The sequence below is a fragment of the Pleurodeles waltl genome, chromosome 6, assembly GCF_031143425.1.
Source record: "Pleurodeles waltl isolate 20211129_DDA chromosome 6, aPleWal1.hap1.20221129, whole genome shotgun sequence".
In the NCBI taxonomy this organism is placed as follows: domain Eukaryota; kingdom Metazoa; phylum Chordata; class Amphibia; order Caudata; family Salamandridae; genus Pleurodeles; species Pleurodeles waltl.
The window spans coordinates 935,533,691-935,552,923 of NC_090445.1; the positions used below are offsets into that span (position 1 = coordinate 935,533,691).

Genomic DNA, 19,233 nt, shown 5'->3' on the forward strand with positions numbered 1-19,233 from the left:
GAAGAACAGTCCAGACAAGTCCTTTGTGCAGTGCAGCAGTCTGAAAACATGAGACCCTGTACTTACACTCAGAAATGTCTTTGATCAAGGGGTGACTTCAAAGTAACCCTTTCAAGAGTACAATAAACCCCTTTCAACCCAGCCCTGGCTCCAGACAATCTTTGGGGGTTATCAGTCCTTTATTAGGGTCAGGTCACCACCTTTTGAAGTGTAATCAAGAGCCCCACAACCCTTCTAGCCCAGAGAGACCCATCAGTACGCTACTTCCAAACGGAGAAAGAAGCAATCACCATCTATTGGGTGCCAAAATTTTCACCGACCACCGTGTGCTAGCTGCCCTTTTGTCATTCACACATATCACAAACAGCTGGTCTTAATGTTCCAAAGGTTGCAGTTGAAGCCTCCTATGCCTACACGTTTCACAAGCAAGGCAGGTTTTGGAAACTTTTCATCATATACAACATGAATTGGCGATATACAAAGAAAAATGCTTCACCATGCCATTGATATAGTTAGCCTGTGCAGGGCAGCATGGGATTATAATAACAACAAATCTGACTCCAGTGGAAAACCTGGTTCTCCCAGACTAACAAGGTGTCACAGAAAGTTGGAAAGGAGTGCCATCCAAGTCAGACTGTGGAAAATCCTGATCCTCCACCTGTCATCACTGAATCCATAATGGCTAAGCAATGGATGAGAGCAAGTACAGGCTTTGGGAGTCTTTTTGGATAGATGGCATGTGCTAGTTGTTGTAGATGACTTCTTAAAATAGCCAGGGATTTAGATTGTCAACACCATATCAGCCAATTAAATGATACCAAAATTAGAGAAGATAATTGCCACGCATGACCTCCTCAAGGAGATCTAAACTGACAATGGGGTATCCTTCCAAGGACAGGAAATAATGGTGTACATAGTGTACCGAAGAGTCAAGCACCTTCAGATAACACCCCTGTGACCACAGGCCCATGGGGAAGAAGAAGAATTTAAGCACATCATCACTAAAATGATCCGCATCACCACAGATAGCTGTCCGCGCCTTTAGTAGGCCATACAGTAATTCCTGTGGGGGTAATGCCAAACTTCTCACCTGACTACTGGACAACCCACAAGCCAGGCCTGCATAGGTAGACCTGTCTGAAACTCCATACCACAGCATCCTCGTTGGACCTCGGGAGTTACGGTGATCATGTCACTCAGTGTTTGATGACTGCGAGTTGCAAATGAGCACAAAGTCACACCATATAGGTTGATGATTCAGTGTTCAATCAGTGACAAACTTCATTGGATAAAGGGCTTCATAGTTTAGAGAAGTGGGGAGGAGGTATTACTGAACTCATCATTCTTCAAGCAACTGACAAATCCTAATCCTCACCTCAACAAAAAAGAGGAAAACTAGGGCTCTGGCTTGTCCCAGAGCCCAAAAGAGTAGATCCCAGCATTGAGGAAAAGTACGGAATTTGTGCGGTCAGAAGAATCACAAGTTCAGAGAAGGTCAGAGCTTGGGACACGAATGGCAGCAAAGAGTTCACCAGCTGTTTTTGCTATCTCCCAAGCCCAAATGAGAAGGGGTGCCCACTCTGTGCACAACCTCTGCATTAATCTGGGGGATTTTCAGAGGTATCAAACGTTGTGTTATAACCCACAATTTGCCAGACGTGCCTGTGTGTGCATGTATTTTTGATCTGTCAAAGTTGACTGTAATTGTTTTATTGTGTGTTGAGGGACGAAAGAAGGGTTTTTGTTTGGTCAAACCCTAGTGGTGTGGGCCAACAGCAGAGTATTCTAGAAAGTCTATCCTCTATTTTGTATGGGCTATGGTTGGGTCAGTGTGACATTAGTGATCCCAATAAATGGTGGTGCTCATGCAGTTACGTCGATAACCTGGAATGAGAAAGCCTGTGTCAGGATGGTCCGTCACAGGACCAGACCATGCAGCACAGGCTCTATGCTGGAAAGTGGATTATTGGTATGGGCAGGTAGGTACCTACACTTAGCAATAGGCCACAACCCCGCCACTAGGTCCAGTCAAGGTCTCAGAAAAATTAATCCTTGCTCAACCCTTGGTAGCTTGGCCCATAAGCAGTTAGGCTTAACTTAGGAGAGAGGTGTGTAAAACATTTAATATCAACAAAATAGTGAATAAGTAAAACACAACACACAATAAAAATCTGACACCAATTTATAAAAATTGGAAATTGTTTTATATTTAAAATGACACCAAAAGGACAAAAATCCAATGTAGGGAACCAGATGTAAGAAATGGGGTCTTTGGTTGGCAGTCAGGTTACCCCCTGTCCAAGCTAAGGACCCTCACTCTAGTCAGGGTAAGTCACACACAATCCAAATTATCCTGTGCCCAGCCTACTGGTAGCTTGGCACTGAGCAGTCAGGCTTAACTTAGAAGGCAATGTGTAAAGTATCTGTGCAATAAATCATACAAAAACACAACATAGCATCTAAAAAATACACCACACAGTCTTTATAAAAATATATAATATTTATCTGGATAAATGCAGGTCAAAACGATTAAAGGTGCAATACATAAATGTAGAGATAGTACTTAAAAGTGGTATAAAGTGTCTTAAGTCTTTTAGAAGCAAACAAAGTCTCTTTCAAGCACAAAGTACCTGGTTCACGTGAAAAATCTCTGCAAAGAGCCGCAGAGAAGAAGATGTGTGGAATCAAAGGGGTGTGCGTTGATTTCTCGGGCCGCACACAGTGATGCGTTGTTTAGTTTTCACACAGGGACAGCTGTGTGTCGATTTCCAGCACTCGGTCGTGGATCCTCCCCGGATTGCGTGGTTTTCAGACGCCCCGGGGACAACGTGTGGATTTTCTGCGCTGGCAGGATGAAGTCACAGGAGCTGCGTCGATTCTATGGAAATTGCGTTGAATTTTCTACCGCACGCCAGAGGCTGCATCGATTCCTCTCTGGAAGTCAGGCTGCATCGTTCCTGTTCAGCTGTGCGTCGTTCCGGTGGGCAGTGCATCGAATTTCCAGTCACTACGCTGGCGCTGCATCGATCTTTTCGTTGCAAAGTCGGGCTGCGTCGTTCCGGATTGGCGTGTGGTGAAATTTTCACTGTGATGCAGGCTGTGCGTGGTGTCGGCAGGCTGTGCATCGAATTTCACCACACAAGGAGTCCTTCTTGTAGAGATGAAGTCTTTTTGGTCCTGAGACTTCAGGGAACAGGAGGCAAGCTCTATCCAAGCCCTTGGAGAGCACCTCTTCATCACAGCCAGAGAGCAGCAAGGCAGCAGGGCAACAGCAAGGCAGCAGTCCTTCACAGAAAGCAGTCAGGTGAGTCCTTTGGACAGCCAGGCAGTACATCTTGGCAGGGTACAGGTTCTGGTTACACGTTTCTCCACCAGGAAGTGTCTATGAGGTAGAGTGTCTACCCCAAGAAGTGTCTGAGTTGCTAGGGTGAGAGACCCTGCTTGAACACCCAAATGTGCCTTTGAAGTGGGGGAGACTTCAAAGAGTGGCTTAGAAGTGCACAAGGTCCCCTTTCAGTTCCAACCTATCTGCCAGGGTCCCAGTAGGGGGTGTGGCAGTCCTTTGTGTGAGGGCAGGCTACTGTCCTCTGACATGTAAGTGTCAAGCCCTCCACCCTCCCAGCCCAGGAAGACCCATTCAAAATGCAGATGTATACAAGTGAGGCTGAGTATCCTGTGTTTGGGGTGTGTCTGAGTGAAAGCACAAGGGAACTGTCAACTAAACCTAGCCAGACGTGGATTGGATGGCACAGAAGGATTTAAGTGTAGAGAAATGCTCACTTTCTAAAAGTAGCATTTCTAAAAATAGTAATATAAAATTCAACTTCACCAATATGACCTTCCTACTCCTTTCAGATCAGCAGCTACCACTCAAACAATGTATGAGGGCATCTTCAATGTTAAGCAGTGTAAAAAACAAATTAGGAGTTTTACACTACCAGGACATGTAAACTACACAGGCACATGTCCTGCTTTTGCCTACACAGCACCCTGCCCTATGGGTTACCTAGGGCATACCTTAGGGGTGTCTTACGTGTAGAAAAAGGGGGTTTTAGGCTTGGCAAGTACTTTTAAATGCCAAGTCGAATTGGCAGTGAGACTGCACACACAGGCCTTGCGATGGCAGGCCTGAGACAAGGTTAAGGTGCTACTTAAGTGGGTGGCACAACCAGTGCTGCAGGCCCACTAGTAGCTTTTAATCTATAGGCCCTGGGCACATATAGTGCACTCTACCAGGGGCTTATAAGTAAATTAAATAGTCCAATTGGCTATGAGCCAATGTCACCATGTTTTAAAGAGTGAGATATGCACTTTAGCACTGATTAGCAGTGGTAAAGTGTGCTAGGTCCTAAAGCCAGCAAAAATGAGGTCAGAACAAGAGAAAGGCCATTTCTAACACCAGAGATATGATTTTTAAAGATTAAAAGTAAAACTAGCTCTTAGAAGCAAATAGCACTCAAAGGGTTAAAAATTGTCTCACTGGACAGGGACAAAGTACAGGGTTCAGACCACCCTTGATGTAACACTGTTACACTTACTTTCAGAAGTGTTTCCTGATTCAGAAAAGTGGTTAACAACACCAGGCAAGGACTCAGAGGCAATGGCTTGCCTCTTGGGGTCTGGGACTACAACTCCCACAATGCAACTCTTCACTTTATTGAGCTTGTTACAACAGTTGCCCCAATCTGCTCCAACCTTCTGGATCTTCTTCCAGAGGTGTCTTTTGGGTCCTGGAAGTGTCCACAGATGTGATCCGAGGCTGCAGAAACTGTGAGTTGCTCCTGGGATTTAGGACTACAATTCCAAGCTTGATGCACCTGGTCAGAATCAAATGACCACTGGATGCTGGTCAGCTAGGCTCTTCTTGCAGGACCTGATGCAGGGGACTCTGGCCAGCTTCTTTGTACATGTAGCTTACAGAGAGTCCACTCCTGGAGTTGCAGAAACAAGGCAAAGTCATTTCCCTGGTGAAGCCCAAAGTGTGCAGCTAAGGTAGTTCTTGTGTGTGTAGTCCTTCAGGCCAGGGGTTCAGCAGGAAAGTCCTTCTTCTCCAGTATTTTCTTCCAGCAGGGATCTGAATTGTGGGGCAGCTCTGCCAAATTTATCCTTGCTCCTGGGTGGCGAAGCAGGGGGGTGCTCCTGTCCAATGGGATGCAGGCCACCTCCCTCTGGGGTGACCACTTCCTGTGAAGTATGGCAAAAATCAGTCCCAAAAAGCAACATTATCTAAAAATCCAACATGGAGAAAATTTCTCCTTGGAGGTTAGATTTGGCTGAGTCCACCCACTGGTGTGATTTTGTCTGCATAACATACCCCTTTCAGCCCCCCTCCTAATCTAATCATTGATGTTCCCATCCATCTGTGGGAGCAAGAAATGGGGGAGGTCCAGTTTCTGTCCCAAGTGGCTTTCCTTGCTTTAAAGACCAGTTTAGCTACTCTCATTCTGCTCTGCCATCTGCTGCAGCATTTCTCCTCCCATTAGATGCTTCTTTTGTCTAAGCCCAGGCCACTTCACACCTGATTAAGACAGCTTGCTAGTTATAATAAATTGAACCTTGTCAAGTTGTTGGATTTATTATAACATTTAATTTGATACCAGATGTGATATATTTAGCTCATCATTATTGGAAATAAGACTTTATTATTTGAAAATAAGGTCCCCCAATGTTAGCTTCTGGAGCCTATTGACTACAGTGGGGAAAATAAATCTGTCTTTTCTGTCCTCACCAAGGCTTACAGAACATCTTTTATAAAGTCCTGGTTATATTTACACTGCCCCCAACCCTTAGAGGTGACATATATGCAACAATAAGGTAGTTTGAGACTTTGGAAGCAATTTTAATTCTGAAGCGAATTTGGGGTTAATTGTAACTTAAAAGCAGCCAGCAAGGCAGACCTACCTTTACAATGACACTGGACACCACAGTAGTGTACCTATGGGTGCACTAACTATACTGGGGTCCCTAAACCTACATGTCCTACCATGTACTAGGGACTTATAGATAGGTTGTCAGAGCCAATTGTAATTAGGCCTAATTTTTATGTACCATTTTAAACAGAGCACTGGCCCGGGGACTGATTAACAGGGTCCAGGGCATAGTCAGTGTCAGAAAACACCAGTATCAGCTAAAAATGGTGGCAGAAAGTGAGGGGCCTTCTGCAATCAGCCCAGGTTTTGCACACTCTACATGATGCATTGAGGTATCTTTCTTCTATCAATCAAGGACACATTTCAATATAAAGGAAGTAAAATAACATTATACTAAAAGGTTCAATATAATGTGTAAACACTATTTAGATTTTGGTCAACAGGGTACTCTGTCACAAATGCTGTGACTGATGGCATCTCAGGGAGTAAAGCCATCACACTGCCCACTATTAGATGTTTTTTTTTTTTTTTTTTTGCAGATGTAACCACCTGGAAAGATCTCTTGGTGAGGCACAGAAACAAAATGCCCCCATCACTCTAGGTGAAAACTCAGTGTGGGGATCACTATTTGTTTTGTTTTTCAAAACGAATCTCTAATTTTGAGAGTTTGTTTCTGAAAAACCAAAAAATACTAAAGGTTTGGTGGACAGCCATCAAAACTCACAGTGGCTGTCTACCAAACATTTTGTATCTCGGCAGGAACTTGCAACAATCACCACCGGGCCAGCGGTGATCTATAAATTTGGAGGACTGTAGTCTATCGGGTTAGCAGGGGTAATATCCTCTGCCATCCTGATGGACAGAGTACATTCTGTCAAACTTTAGATATCACCCAACAATACATGTACTCAAATACTGGATAACATATATGAAAACGGTTTTGAAGAGGGCAGTTAGTAGTGAAAATATTCTAATGTCTGACGGATTCACAGAGGACCACCTATCTTATAGTTAACCATGCAACATACATTTAATTATATCAGACATGTCTACAGATAGGTGACCTAAGTAGAAAGTCAATCAACATCACGCTATGAAGATGAGAAATGCAGCTGGATAAATAAAAGTGTTTGGGGATCTCACAGAAGTGCTGAACATGAAGAGTTAGTATCACAATGGTTATGGTGATTACCAAATTAAGGGTTAGTCAAAAAGTAACTCAATCTGTTTATCAACATAACCATGGTATTTTTTTAATTTTTTTAAACCCTTGTGAAAATAAATTCCATATTTTTGTCCCTAGACCTATTTTGTGTTCACTGCCTAACTCTTGACTTGTGGCACTGCTATGAGATAAGTTTGAGTTTGTGCAGGGCCACAGGTGTATGTGTACCAATATATTCCTTTTATTGATTTGTATGAAAATACGTCAGTTGAAGATACAGTCTAGTAGATTCTCTGGCATAATCTTTAACTACTCGGCAAGTACCATACGACGTAATTAATTAGTGCAATTTGAGTTATTAACCATCATACAGTTGCTAAGTACTGTGATGGTATGCCAATGGCTGAAGAGATAATTACGTACTTATAGAGGTGTTATGCCTCATCACCTGATCTTACTTCCGGATTTATTAACACAGTTCTCTGCTGTTTAATCCTTGATGCATTGAAAAAAGTTATAGTTAAACAGAAAGTGCATCAGTCTCTCGTTCTTCTGCCATTAATAGTCACATCTCTTATTGTTTTCTACAAACTCTCCATTGTGGTGTTAGTAGGGCTAACAGGAACATGATTCTTCTAAAATTAACAATTATGGTTTAAATATAAAGCAGTTCAGCAAGATCTAATTATTTTTTTCTGCCTACTCTGATCCCTGGAATCAAGGTGCATGAGGTTTATAGAACTAATCTGGGCCAGTTCTAAAATATAATTTGTTCCGAATCTCAGAATTTGACCTTGACTATTATCCTAGCATGTTTTTATGCAGCTGCGATTTCACGAAAAGATGTATCAGAAAAACTATATGGAAAATTATCATGATAATTTAGCTGTTTGAGTTAATGGAAGGTATTGTTTTTTTCTCATTTAGCTTTCCAACCATTGTTAATAGATATGTAATGACTAATGTTACAATACGTAAAACGTTACAAAACAATTGAGGTTTTCTTTTGCCAGTTTTGTAACATGACGCCAATCCAATCATTGTATCAAATAAACATGAATTAAAGTATAAAATGTACATCATACTTTTTTAAGAACTTCTCTCATAACAGAGAAGGGATTATACAAATTATATCAACTCGATTCTAAGTAATATTAACGAGAGTAATGAGTAAAACAACTCATTTGTCAACTGAACCTATTGCGATTGAAATAGATGCTTACAAATAACAGCACAATATCCAAACTATCGAGGCAAAAGTAATTCAAGAATGTTAGATTTCTCTACTCAAAGAAAGAGGCATTAAAATATTTAAACTATGGTGAAATACAATATACAATATACATTGTCGTTAGAGTTGGAAATCCGCTATTGAATCCATTTGAATGTGTGATCGATAACATACTTATATAACACAATAAATCAAGCCAACATGCTTTATTTGCTAAACATCCTTGTTTTTCTGTGTTCCTTTTCTTTTTCTTTTTCAGTTTTTATTTTTGTTTCTATTTTTTTCTTTAGCATTCATTCTGTGGTCGTAGTTCTGCCTACTGTCTTCAAAAGGTGAGTATTATATTTGCCTCTCGGGTAGGACGTACTTTATTTCTTTTTCAATCAAATATGATTTGCCTTTTTGTGAAAGAAACAAGACTGTATAATGAAGTTTAACATTGGGAAGTTGTCTACAGATAAAGAGAAACAAATAATTAAAATGATGTTCCATACCAGATAAATAGTAGTCAAGAACACACAGTAACTTTTTGTATTTTGTGATAATGCAAGATGACCCTGGAGGCAAATTACAAAGACATTTATAAACATCAACATGCATAATTTACAAATATGTGGGGGTCATAGTTTGCAATTACTTAGGTTTGTCACAAACAATTCTGACTTTCGTGTGCGTAAAGTATTCACCTTGCAACGTGCCTGCTGACCAATGGCTATTTTCCGAATCGTGCATTTTTTAGATGTACTTTGAAGAGCAGTTTCATTTTTCATTTTTGTAATGCATCTTGTTTTCCTTTAAGGAAAACGGGCTGCATTACAAAAAGACTGCTTTATTAAAAAGCAGTCACAGACATGGTGGTCGGCTGTCCGCAGCAGGCCACCATCCTTGTGAGGGCGGGCATTTGCAAGGGGGTCGCAAATTGCGACCCACCTCATGAATATTCATGAGGTGGGCCTTTGCGACCCCCTTGCGATTTGCAGATGGTGTCAGGGACACCATCCAACATTCAGAATTGCACCTCGCAAATTGCGAGTCGCTCTGATTCGCAATTTGCAGGTTTCAACTCGGAATGTTCCTACATCTGGCCCTCTATGCAGAATTGTGCTAAATTGCGCCATTATGCTACAACATAATTGGAGGTCACTCGGGTAGAAATCAGGAGGGGTCGCCGTAAATCTCAAAGGGGGGGGATCAAGGTTGTGGGGGGGCAGGACAGGAGGGATAGATAAATAAATTTAAAAAAGTAAAAGTACAAAAAAATAATAAACGTACCTTTCCTGATGCTGCCGGCTGCTTTGTGCTCCTCTTTTGATGGTGTTCCTGCAGGCCCTCGGACACCAACACAGGCCCCCCATGCAATCCTGGCACTGTTCTCATGTTATACAGTCTAAGCAGTTTCTCCAACCTGGCTGTGACACAGTCGGATTGAAGAAACCTAGGTGCCCATGTTAGTTTTGCCGGCCTAAGACGGCTGGCCATACTAACATGTGCACTTAGTGCACTCTTTCTCTTCCCCCTACCCGTAGCCCCACCCTGGCCCTCACTTCACACGCTGGCTCAGCTGAGCCAGAAGCTGAAAAATAAAACAAAATACGTTTTATTTCTCGGTGGAGTAGCTGTAATTGGTAAAAATCCTATTTTGAAAGCACCAGGATAATGCAAACAGACAGAACATGACCAGTTCTTATTTGGGGCACTTGTGCTTTTTGCACAATTTTTTGTGCCAAGTGCGTCCTCGTACCAAAATGGACAAAAGCATGCATATTGCACTTAAGTATAGCACAAAAGGCCAGAATTGCTTTTCATGCAGTGTTGCATATTTGTTCTGAAATTTTCATATTAACACAAAATGACATTATGTGAATTTTGCATACAACATATTATAAAAGGGCAGAGAAATCCAATTGTACATTATAAAGATTTTGCAAATCACAGAGAGGTTTCTTGGCCATGTAGAAGCATGGCGTAGCAGTCCGGGCATCTTTCTAAGATCAAAGAACTCTGCAATACGATTTTTTGGAATGATGGGGTACGCTACTCCTTACAATATCTGTCTCTTCTCACCATAGTTGTCCTAGTTTTGATTAGCTGAGAGCACTTTGCATGCTTGAATTTTTAAGCCCAAATTTGCAATTTCAAACTACAAGAACTGTAATGCATCATACTTTTTTGGATAAAAAAGTGAGGTGGCTGAAGATGTTACATTCAACATTAAACCTGTGAAGCTATGCAAAAAACAGTTTTCAAGCCTAGGACACTTATCATCTGAGAATACAGCTGATTTTGTATTCCAAAACATCGAATTTATGTGTCTCTAAAGCAATGTTTTCAATTGACCATTTAACCAAAAAAAAATAAAGGTAAACCTTTAGGTAGAAATGTCACCATAGCCAGAGGCTGCTCTGGTGGTCTTTTTATTTTCGACTTGGATCAAGAAGCCTTATTAAGGCAGCTGCACAAAGAAGGTGTGTAGTGCTTGATGCCACTTATTAGAATAGTGGTTCCATGAGGAAACCTCTGAGTGTCAAGCCCTGTCATGAACATTGGTTCACTAAAATGCCACTGGTAGCGTAAGTGACCTCACAGCTCAAAAGCATCACATCATATGACCTTTAATCCTGAATCCTAGAAAATAATGTATAATATAAGACCTTAGTCCCTTTGACATCATAATGATTGACATTATGGAAGCCTAGTATATACATCTTAGGGAAAAAGTATTGCTAATACACAAGGAGATGCAGTGGTCAGGCCCACTAGCCTTAAAAAACTAATAAATAAATTATATACATAGATATATATATATATATATATATATATATATATATATATATATAGATATATATATTCACTTTAAAAAACAGGTTATGGGGACATTATAGTTAGGCTCACATTTTCAAAGTACAAAACCACAGAAATTGATCAGTTATACTTAGATATATCTCAAGTAACTATAAATCGCGCCCTAAGGTAACTATAACTAGTACCCTGCCATGCACAGTTTTTAATTAAATATTTTACTGCAAATATTGCATTGATATTATCAATGATATTATCAAAGATGTCATGAGTGTGTTAAATTGTGGGGGTAATTAGCAGTGCATGATGAGGACACACGTTATACTTACCTTAGGGCAGCAGGCCACACAATCTTGCGCCGTGCAGAGCCTTTGGCCATGTGTGGTGGGGTTCGCCACACCCAGTCCTTGTGGCTAACCCTTCTAACCCCCCAACCGTCAGAGAGAGAAAGTGAGAGATTGAGAGAGAGAGACAGATTTAGGCTTTGATGAATTATATACTCCAGAAACATTGAAAAGAAAATTGTTTTTGCCAATTAAAAAGAGTGAGAGCACTTTTCAGTATATAATTTAAATATTTATAGTTGAAAAGAAACTAAAGCAGGAAATGACAACAGACTCACCTAGAATAGAACCCTTAACGTTTAGTGTGCATGTTTGAGATCTTAACCACTGGGCCAGAGGTGACCCATTACTGTGCAGTGTCCAGACTTAGCTTGACGTTCAACCCACAGATTTTGAGAGGAAAACTATTTCAATGTTCCATCACTAGGAATGTTTAACAGTCACTGGAAAATAAACAGACTCACTCATATGAGATACAGTGATTTGAACCTTAAGCCTACTGAGTGACAGTCCAAGAGCTTTACCACCAGGCCAGAAGTGACTATAGTCCATCAAAATGTTACTATAACGTTTGAACCAAACTTCTTGCTAGTTTGATGATTTGAAGTCCCCGCATGGAGTGACTATTGCAATGAAAATATCTGTCTCTGCCATCTCATTATGGGGCGGATAAGAAAAGAGAGAGAGAGAGAGAGAGAGAGAGAGAGAGAGAGAGAGAGAGAGAGAGAGAGAGAGAGAGAGAGAGAGAGAGAGAGAGAGAGAGAGAGAGAGAGAGAGAGAGATAGTGACAGGACCGCCAGCACAGCCTCAAGACCCTTGCAGTTCTAGCCGGCTCCCAGCATCCTGTGTTAGCTGGCATTGTTCCCTCAAGCAAGGAGCTGCTTTAAAAGAAGCTTCCTGCTTGTTGGAGCAATGTTTTCATCTGTTTTCCTGCATGGCCCTCCTCGCAAGTAAAATAGCCCTGGGTTGGTCATTGTCCCTGGGGCTGTGTGTGGGTGTGTGTGTGTAGCTTCCTCATTGTATTAGATTAAAGCCCCTGGGAAGTGGCGGTCCTTGGGGAATCAAAATGCTCTAGGAGGGGGGCCCCATACACCCTCCTCCTTCGTTTCATAATGCCCAAGCACCTGTCCACACAGGGGGTTCATAAAAACAAGCACAGGAGCCCCAGCTTGGTTTAAAAAAAACAAATAATTTCTAATGTTGTGAACTTGCGGCAACAATCTTTCTTAAAAAAGAAAGATTGCCCTGGTGGGGACCCCAGCACCAGACCTAAGGTGTCAGGGTGTACCTACCCTGGCCCCTTTTCTTTTTTTCACTTTTTTCTGGGACTTGGCTGAAGCTGAGGCCCAAGATGACTGCCAACACTTTCTGGTTTGAAGTGCTGCCATCCAATCAAAGCTCTGCAAGGTCCGTGCACAAGCTCTTTTATTTGCAAAGTCATCAGGGAGGATCCACGGGTCTAGATATACACATTCATTTTCCCCTTAATATCTCAAACATTGCTAACCGGATTTACGCCAAATAACTAAAAGCACAATCTGCGAAACAAAATCAAAATTTCTGCCAAATTTGGTATAATTCTGTCCAGAAGTTTGCGCTGTAGTCATGTTCAAAACTCCTTTGGGAATTAACATGTGAAATACATGTTTTTTGCCCCCCACTTTTTCTCGGCCCAACTTGACAGAAAAACGTCCCATGCACATCACAAATCATCTGCATAGTTTGATTGGAAACTTTTGTGAACATTAGTCAAATGGTGCCAAAGATATAATCAAGTCAAAAAATGCTTTTTCTATGGAAACATAGTCCTAACTATAACTACCTAGTGGGGGACCTCTACTATATATGTGTATATATATATATATATATATATATATATATATATATATATATATATATATATATATTTAGAAATGGGGTCTTTGGTTGGCAATCAGGTTACCACCTCTCCAAGCAAGGACCCTCACTCTAGTCAGGGTAAGCCACACACAATCTAAATTATCCTGTGCCCACCCTCTGGTAGCGTGGCACTGAGCAGTCAGGCTTAACTTGGAAGGCAACGTGGAAACCACACAGTGTTTGTTTAGAAAAATATGTAATATAAATCTGTTAAGATGCAGGTCAAAACGATTAAGAAGCAATAAGTATATGTTTAAATATTACTGTAAAAATGATATAAAGTGTCTTTAGTCCCTTAAAAAGCAACAAGTATCTCTTGCAAGCACAAAGTACCTGGTTTGCATTCAAATTCTCCGCAAGGGACCGCAGAGGAGGAAATGCGTGAAAAACAGGGAGGTGTGCATCGATTTTTCCGGCGCAAACAGACAAGGCATCTTTGAGTTTTCACGCAGGGCAGGCTTTGCATCAATTTCCAGCGCATAGACTGGGATCCTTTTCGGATTGCGTGGTTTTCGGACACCCCGGGCAAGATGCGTTGAAATCCGGCCCTTACAGGATGAAGTCACAGGGGCTGCGTCGATCCGGTGGGCGATGTGTGGAAATTTCTACCGTACGGCAGGCGCTGCATCGAATCCTCTCAGGAAGTCGGATGTGTCGTTCTGGCTCCATTTTGCATCGATCCAGTGGGCCGTGCATTGAATTTCCAGTTGCAATGCTGACACTGTGTCGATCTTCTCGTTGCGAAGTCGGGCTGCATTGTTCCGGGTCAGCGTGCGGTGATTTTCTCACCGCGATGCAGGCTGTGCATCGTTTCTTGCAGGCTGTGCATGGAGTTCCTTTGCAGGAATGAAGTCTTTTTGGTCCTGAGACTTCAGGGAACAGTAGGCAAGCTCTATCCAAGCCCTTGGAGAGCACTTCTCAGCATAGCCAGAGAGAAGCAAGGCAGCAGGGCAACAGCAAGGCAGCAGTCCTTCTCAGAAAAGCAGTCAGGTGAGTCGTTTGGGCAGCCAGGCAGTTCTTCTTGGCAGGTTGCAGGTTCTGGTTCAGGGATTCCTCTCCAGTGGTATCTTGTCCAGAAGTGTCTGAGTCGGTAGGGCCAAAGCCCCTGTTTAAATACCCAAATGTGCCTTTGAAGTGGGGGAGACTTTAAAGAGAGGCTAAGATGTGCACAAGGTCCCCTTTCAGTTCCATCCTGCCTTCCAGGGTCCCAGTAGGGGGTTTGGCATTCCTTTGTGTTAGGGCAGGCTACTGTCCTTTGACATGTAAGTGTCAGGCCCTCCACCCTCCCAGCCTAGGAAGACCTATTCAATATGCAGATGTATGCAAGTGTGACTGCGCATCCTATGTTTGGGGTTGTCTGAGTGAATGCACAAGAGAGCTGTCAACTAAACCTAGCCAGACCTGGATTGTAAGGCACAGAAGGATTTAAGTGCAGAGAAATGCTCACTTTCTAAAAGTGTAATTTCTAAACTAGAAATGTTCCATCCAACTTCACCAGTCAGCAGGATTTTGTATTACCATTCTGGACATATTAAATATGACCTCATTACTCCTTTCAGATCAGAAGCTACCACTTAATCAGTTCAGTATGTGAGGGTAGCCCTTTGAAAGAAGCAGGCCACACAGCAGTGTAAAACGAATTTAGGAGTTTTACACTACCAGGACATGTAAACTACACAGTTACATGTCCTGCCTTTTTTCTACACAGCACCCTGCCCTATGTGTTACCTAGGGCCTACCTTAGAGGTGTCTTATATGTAAAATAAGAGGAGTTTTAGGCTTGGCAGGTACTTTCAAATGCCAAGTCGAATTGGCCGTGAAACTGCACACACAGGTCTTGCAATGGCAGGCCTGAGACAGTGTTAAGGGGCTACTTAAGTGGCTGGCACAATCAGTGCTGCAGGTCTACTAGTAGCATTTAATGTACAGGCCCTGGGCACAAATAGTGCACTTTACTAGGGACTTATAAGTAAATTAAATAAGGCAATTGGGTATGATCCAATGTCACCATGTTTTAAGGACGAGAGCATATGCCCTTTAGCACTGGTTAGCAGTGGTAAGGTGCGCAGAGTCCTAAAACCTGCAAAACAGTGTCCAAAAAGTGGAGGGAGGCAGGCAAAAAGTTAGGGGTGACCCCCCTAAAGTTGTCATATAAATATATAGGAAAAATTGGAAAGAAAAACCACAGACTCATTCATACACTAATTCATTCATTCATACTTGCACATAGACTCAGCCGCCCACTCACACATGCACTCAGACACTCATGCACCCACTCATAAGCTCACAGATCCACTTTCAGACCCACTCAGATACTCATGCACCCACTCACAGATCCACTGACAGAGATCCCTGTGGCCACTGCTCTGTGCAAGGCCAAGGCAGTGCATGGCTCGGGTTTGGGTGGTTGCAATTGCTTGGCTGCAAGGCCTGGCAGTCTGGCTGTATTATCACTAGTGTGCATTCCACCTTTGAATTTATTTCCAACTTAAAAATATTATCCCAGTGGAGGTAAACAGTTTACTTCAGAACTCTGTTTTCCTCCTGTGCTTGGTACTGCTTTTTGCCATCTCTGAGCCCGGGGTTTGCAAAAGCAGTTAGAGGTCACAAGAGGCAGGTCAGGTGTCCCAGCTGTGACCACTTGCAACCCCCTAAATGACGTCCATGGGTGCTGTTAAATGTGTATTTTCCATATAGAACCGAGACAGATGAAGGCTGTCCATATCCCCTCTCTCTTTGTGAAGAAGAAAGCGTGCAACAAGAATAATAATAATGTTTCTAGCTTGTATGGACTCTCTTTTTTTTATTAGAGGCAGATACTGACATTAAAGCACCACTGTATTCTAAATAAATTAAGAATGAGAGATTATGGCAAATTGATGCTTGCCAAACATACTAGATATCATATATACCAGTATGTGAAAATTGTGAGTCAAAGCTGTAACTATTGCCCATTGTAATGCTTCTCAATTTACAGATATTATACGACTAAAAGGCTGAGTTAGCTTTGCAAGAGTTATAACTTATGAACTGCAAATCACAGCAAATGTTCACTCACCAAGCAATCTCACTGATCCATCTTGTTATCATGTGCAATTTAATTTGCTCCAAGTAGAAGTCATTGATAGCCATAACAAAATCCAGCAGTTAAAACCTGTAGTAGCAGAAGCTCTATGGCATAAGTAGGAAGTTCAAGACCTCCGTATAGGTGAACTTTTGAGAGCCTAAGCTACCTTGAGCCTCAGATCTATGTAGCTGATGCTGTGTTCCCAATGCCAGCAGCCACTGTGTTTTCAGGTTAATGTAATGATTTGTAGGTTTGATGGCATAATGATATCCAAGTGACTAGCAGAACTTCAGCTAGATTCTCCTAAGGTCAGCAATCCCCTTTACCTCCCAAAATGTTAAGGGAATGTGTGAGCGTAATTAGCTCTGGTTTTGTAAAAAATTTTTAGATCAGAAATTGAAGTAGGTTAGTTTGTGTGATACCGACCTTGAACCACAAATCTATTTATTTTTTTCAATTTGAGTTTGCTTTCCATCCAGAACACACCAAACCATAGGGAATGAAGGGACTTGGAAACAACAGCAAAAAGATCCTGAACTCTACACCAATGAACATTATCGTCTAATGTCCAAGGCAAGGACACATCCAGTTTTTCCACCCATATTCTTTACAGGAAATTGTGGCCATCAAGTTTACCTTAGACTATAGACAATAGACTATCACTAATTGTTAAGGTCCCAATCCCCACTGCACATCACACAGTGATTTAATATTTTCGTGCATCTAGCAGTTTTGAAAGTGGGGACCAAATGATAGTTAGTTTGAATGATTAAATAGAGAGATATTAATTTATTGACTTTGGGGCCTATTTTTAAATACATTTTGGAGTATGTATATTAGTACATCTGCATAACACTTTTACACACTCTTACATGCCTTTGTAAATCCACATGAAAAATATAAAAACTGTTACTAAAATTAGACTGCAGGTATTATTTATACTTTTTGGCAACGCAGCTGTGCGTCAAAAAATTTAACGCCATTCCAAAGCGCCATGCGGGTGCCTTATTTATGGTATGACGTTAGCCGGCGGAGCTGCCTGGTGTGCGTAAAAAAAATTACTTACACCAGGCAGCGCCGGCGTAGGGGAAAATGGAGTTTGGGCGCCAAAAAATGGGGCAAGTCAGGCTGAGGCAAAATTTTCGCCTCAACCCGATTAGCGCCATTTTTTTTTACTCCCAACCCCCATTGACATGACTCCTGTCTTATAAAAGACAGGAGTCATGCCCCCTTGCCCAATGGCCATGCCCCCTGGGCATGGTCATTGGGCATAGTGGCATGTAGGGCACAAATCAGGCCCCCCTATGCCACAAAAAAAAAAATACTTACCTGAACTTACCTTAAGTTCCCAGGGATGGGTCCCTCCATCCTTGGGCGTCCTCCTGGGGTGGGCAAGGGTGGCAGGGGGTGTCCCTGGGGGCATGGGAGGGCACCTCTGGTCTCCTTCCGAGCCCACAGGTCCCTTAACGCCTGCCCTGACCAGGCGTTAAAAAATGACGCTAAAGCGGCTGGACGTCATTTTTTTGACCCCGCCCACTCCCGGGCGTCATTTTTGCCCAGGAGTGTAAATACGGCGCACATGCCTTGGAGTCATTTTTTAGACGGGAACGCCTACCTTGCATATCATTAACGCAAGGAAGGTGTCCACGCTAAAAAATGACGCAAACTCCAAGATCTTTGGCGCTAGATGGGTCTAACGCCAAAGTATAAATATGGAGTTAGTTTTGCGTCGGATTTGCGTAAAAAAAAACGACGCAAATCCGGCGCAAACGGAGTATAAATATGCCCCTAGGAGCCTGATTTAGATCTTGGCGGACGAGTTACTCCATCACAACGGTGATGGATATCCTGTCTGCCAATATCTAAATATTTGAATATAATAGGGTTTAGATATTGGTGGACAGGATATCCATCACCGTGGGATGAAGTAACTTGTCTGCCAATATCTAAATCAAGCTATGTGTCCTCGTTGCAATTTTACTAATAGGGAATTGGATGTTTGTGGCTGATTCACAGAGGCATGTAATAGCACTCCTGTAGTACTACCTCTCATATTCATAAATGCTTTTGTAAATCACCCCATGTGTATGACTTTAGCTTCCTTGTGCACCAGAAAAATTTTAAGATTCATGATATTTTTTTATTCCATTATATTGATAGCAGGGATGAGGAGTAAAATGTTTTAGCAAGAAAGATCCCAGAGATCTAATAAGACTCTTGCTTTATGGTCTCTGGTCATGGAACAACTTTTCAAGTTGGAATACAGATCTAATATAATGGGAAAGACATGGGTACGTATCAAAGGTGATCATGGCAGATAATTTCTCTTCAAATTAAGCCAACCAATACTGCTGCATTGCAGAAAATAAACACTCTCTAATATATGTGAGTCAACTAATCATTCCACATAAAAACTTTGAAAAGATAGAGTCAATCTGCCGCTGCATCCCTGATAGATTTAGGGGTGATCAGTGGTTTAATATGGGTTGACATAATGTTCATGATATTAAAATGGATCAGTTTGACAATTCAGGGCATACTTCAGGAACTGCGAAGTACTAAACTACCCAAGCAATACTATAATGTACAATTGATAGCGTAGTGCATAATTGGTTTGACTTAAGTCAGTGAGGGACCCATCCCCTCTCTCATTTTGGCTATCGAAACCGTAGTGTCACAATAAATACAACAGGGATGGTGATCTTACTCTGTGTCTGGACAAACTAGGGCCCAATTTAAGAAGCACTAGAGCCACATTAGCATCATTTTGTTGATGATAATATGGTGTTAGGCTTCAAAAATCGTGAGCCATTTTTACAATGTGGTGCAATAAATGCATAGCGCCACTTTGTAACCCT

General features: G+C 42.0%; 1 protein-coding gene across 6 annotated transcripts in view; it reads left to right on the forward strand.

The window, feature by feature from the left end:
- Window positions 1-19,233, forward strand: part of JAKMIP3 (Janus kinase and microtubule interacting protein 3) — a 698,412-nt gene that overhangs the window by 576,341 nt on the left and 102,838 nt on the right. For all 6 annotated transcript variants that reach the window (XR_011204932.1, XM_069239747.1, XM_069239745.1 and 3 more), the window contains one exon: window positions 8,526-8,598. Coding sequence is in view for 5 of the 6 variants with exons in the window: in XM_069239747.1 (XP_069095848.1) it covers window positions 8,526-8,576 (51 nt within the window). In the remaining variant the exon portion in view is untranslated. The remainder of the gene's footprint in view (window positions 1-8,525; window positions 8,599-19,233) is intronic.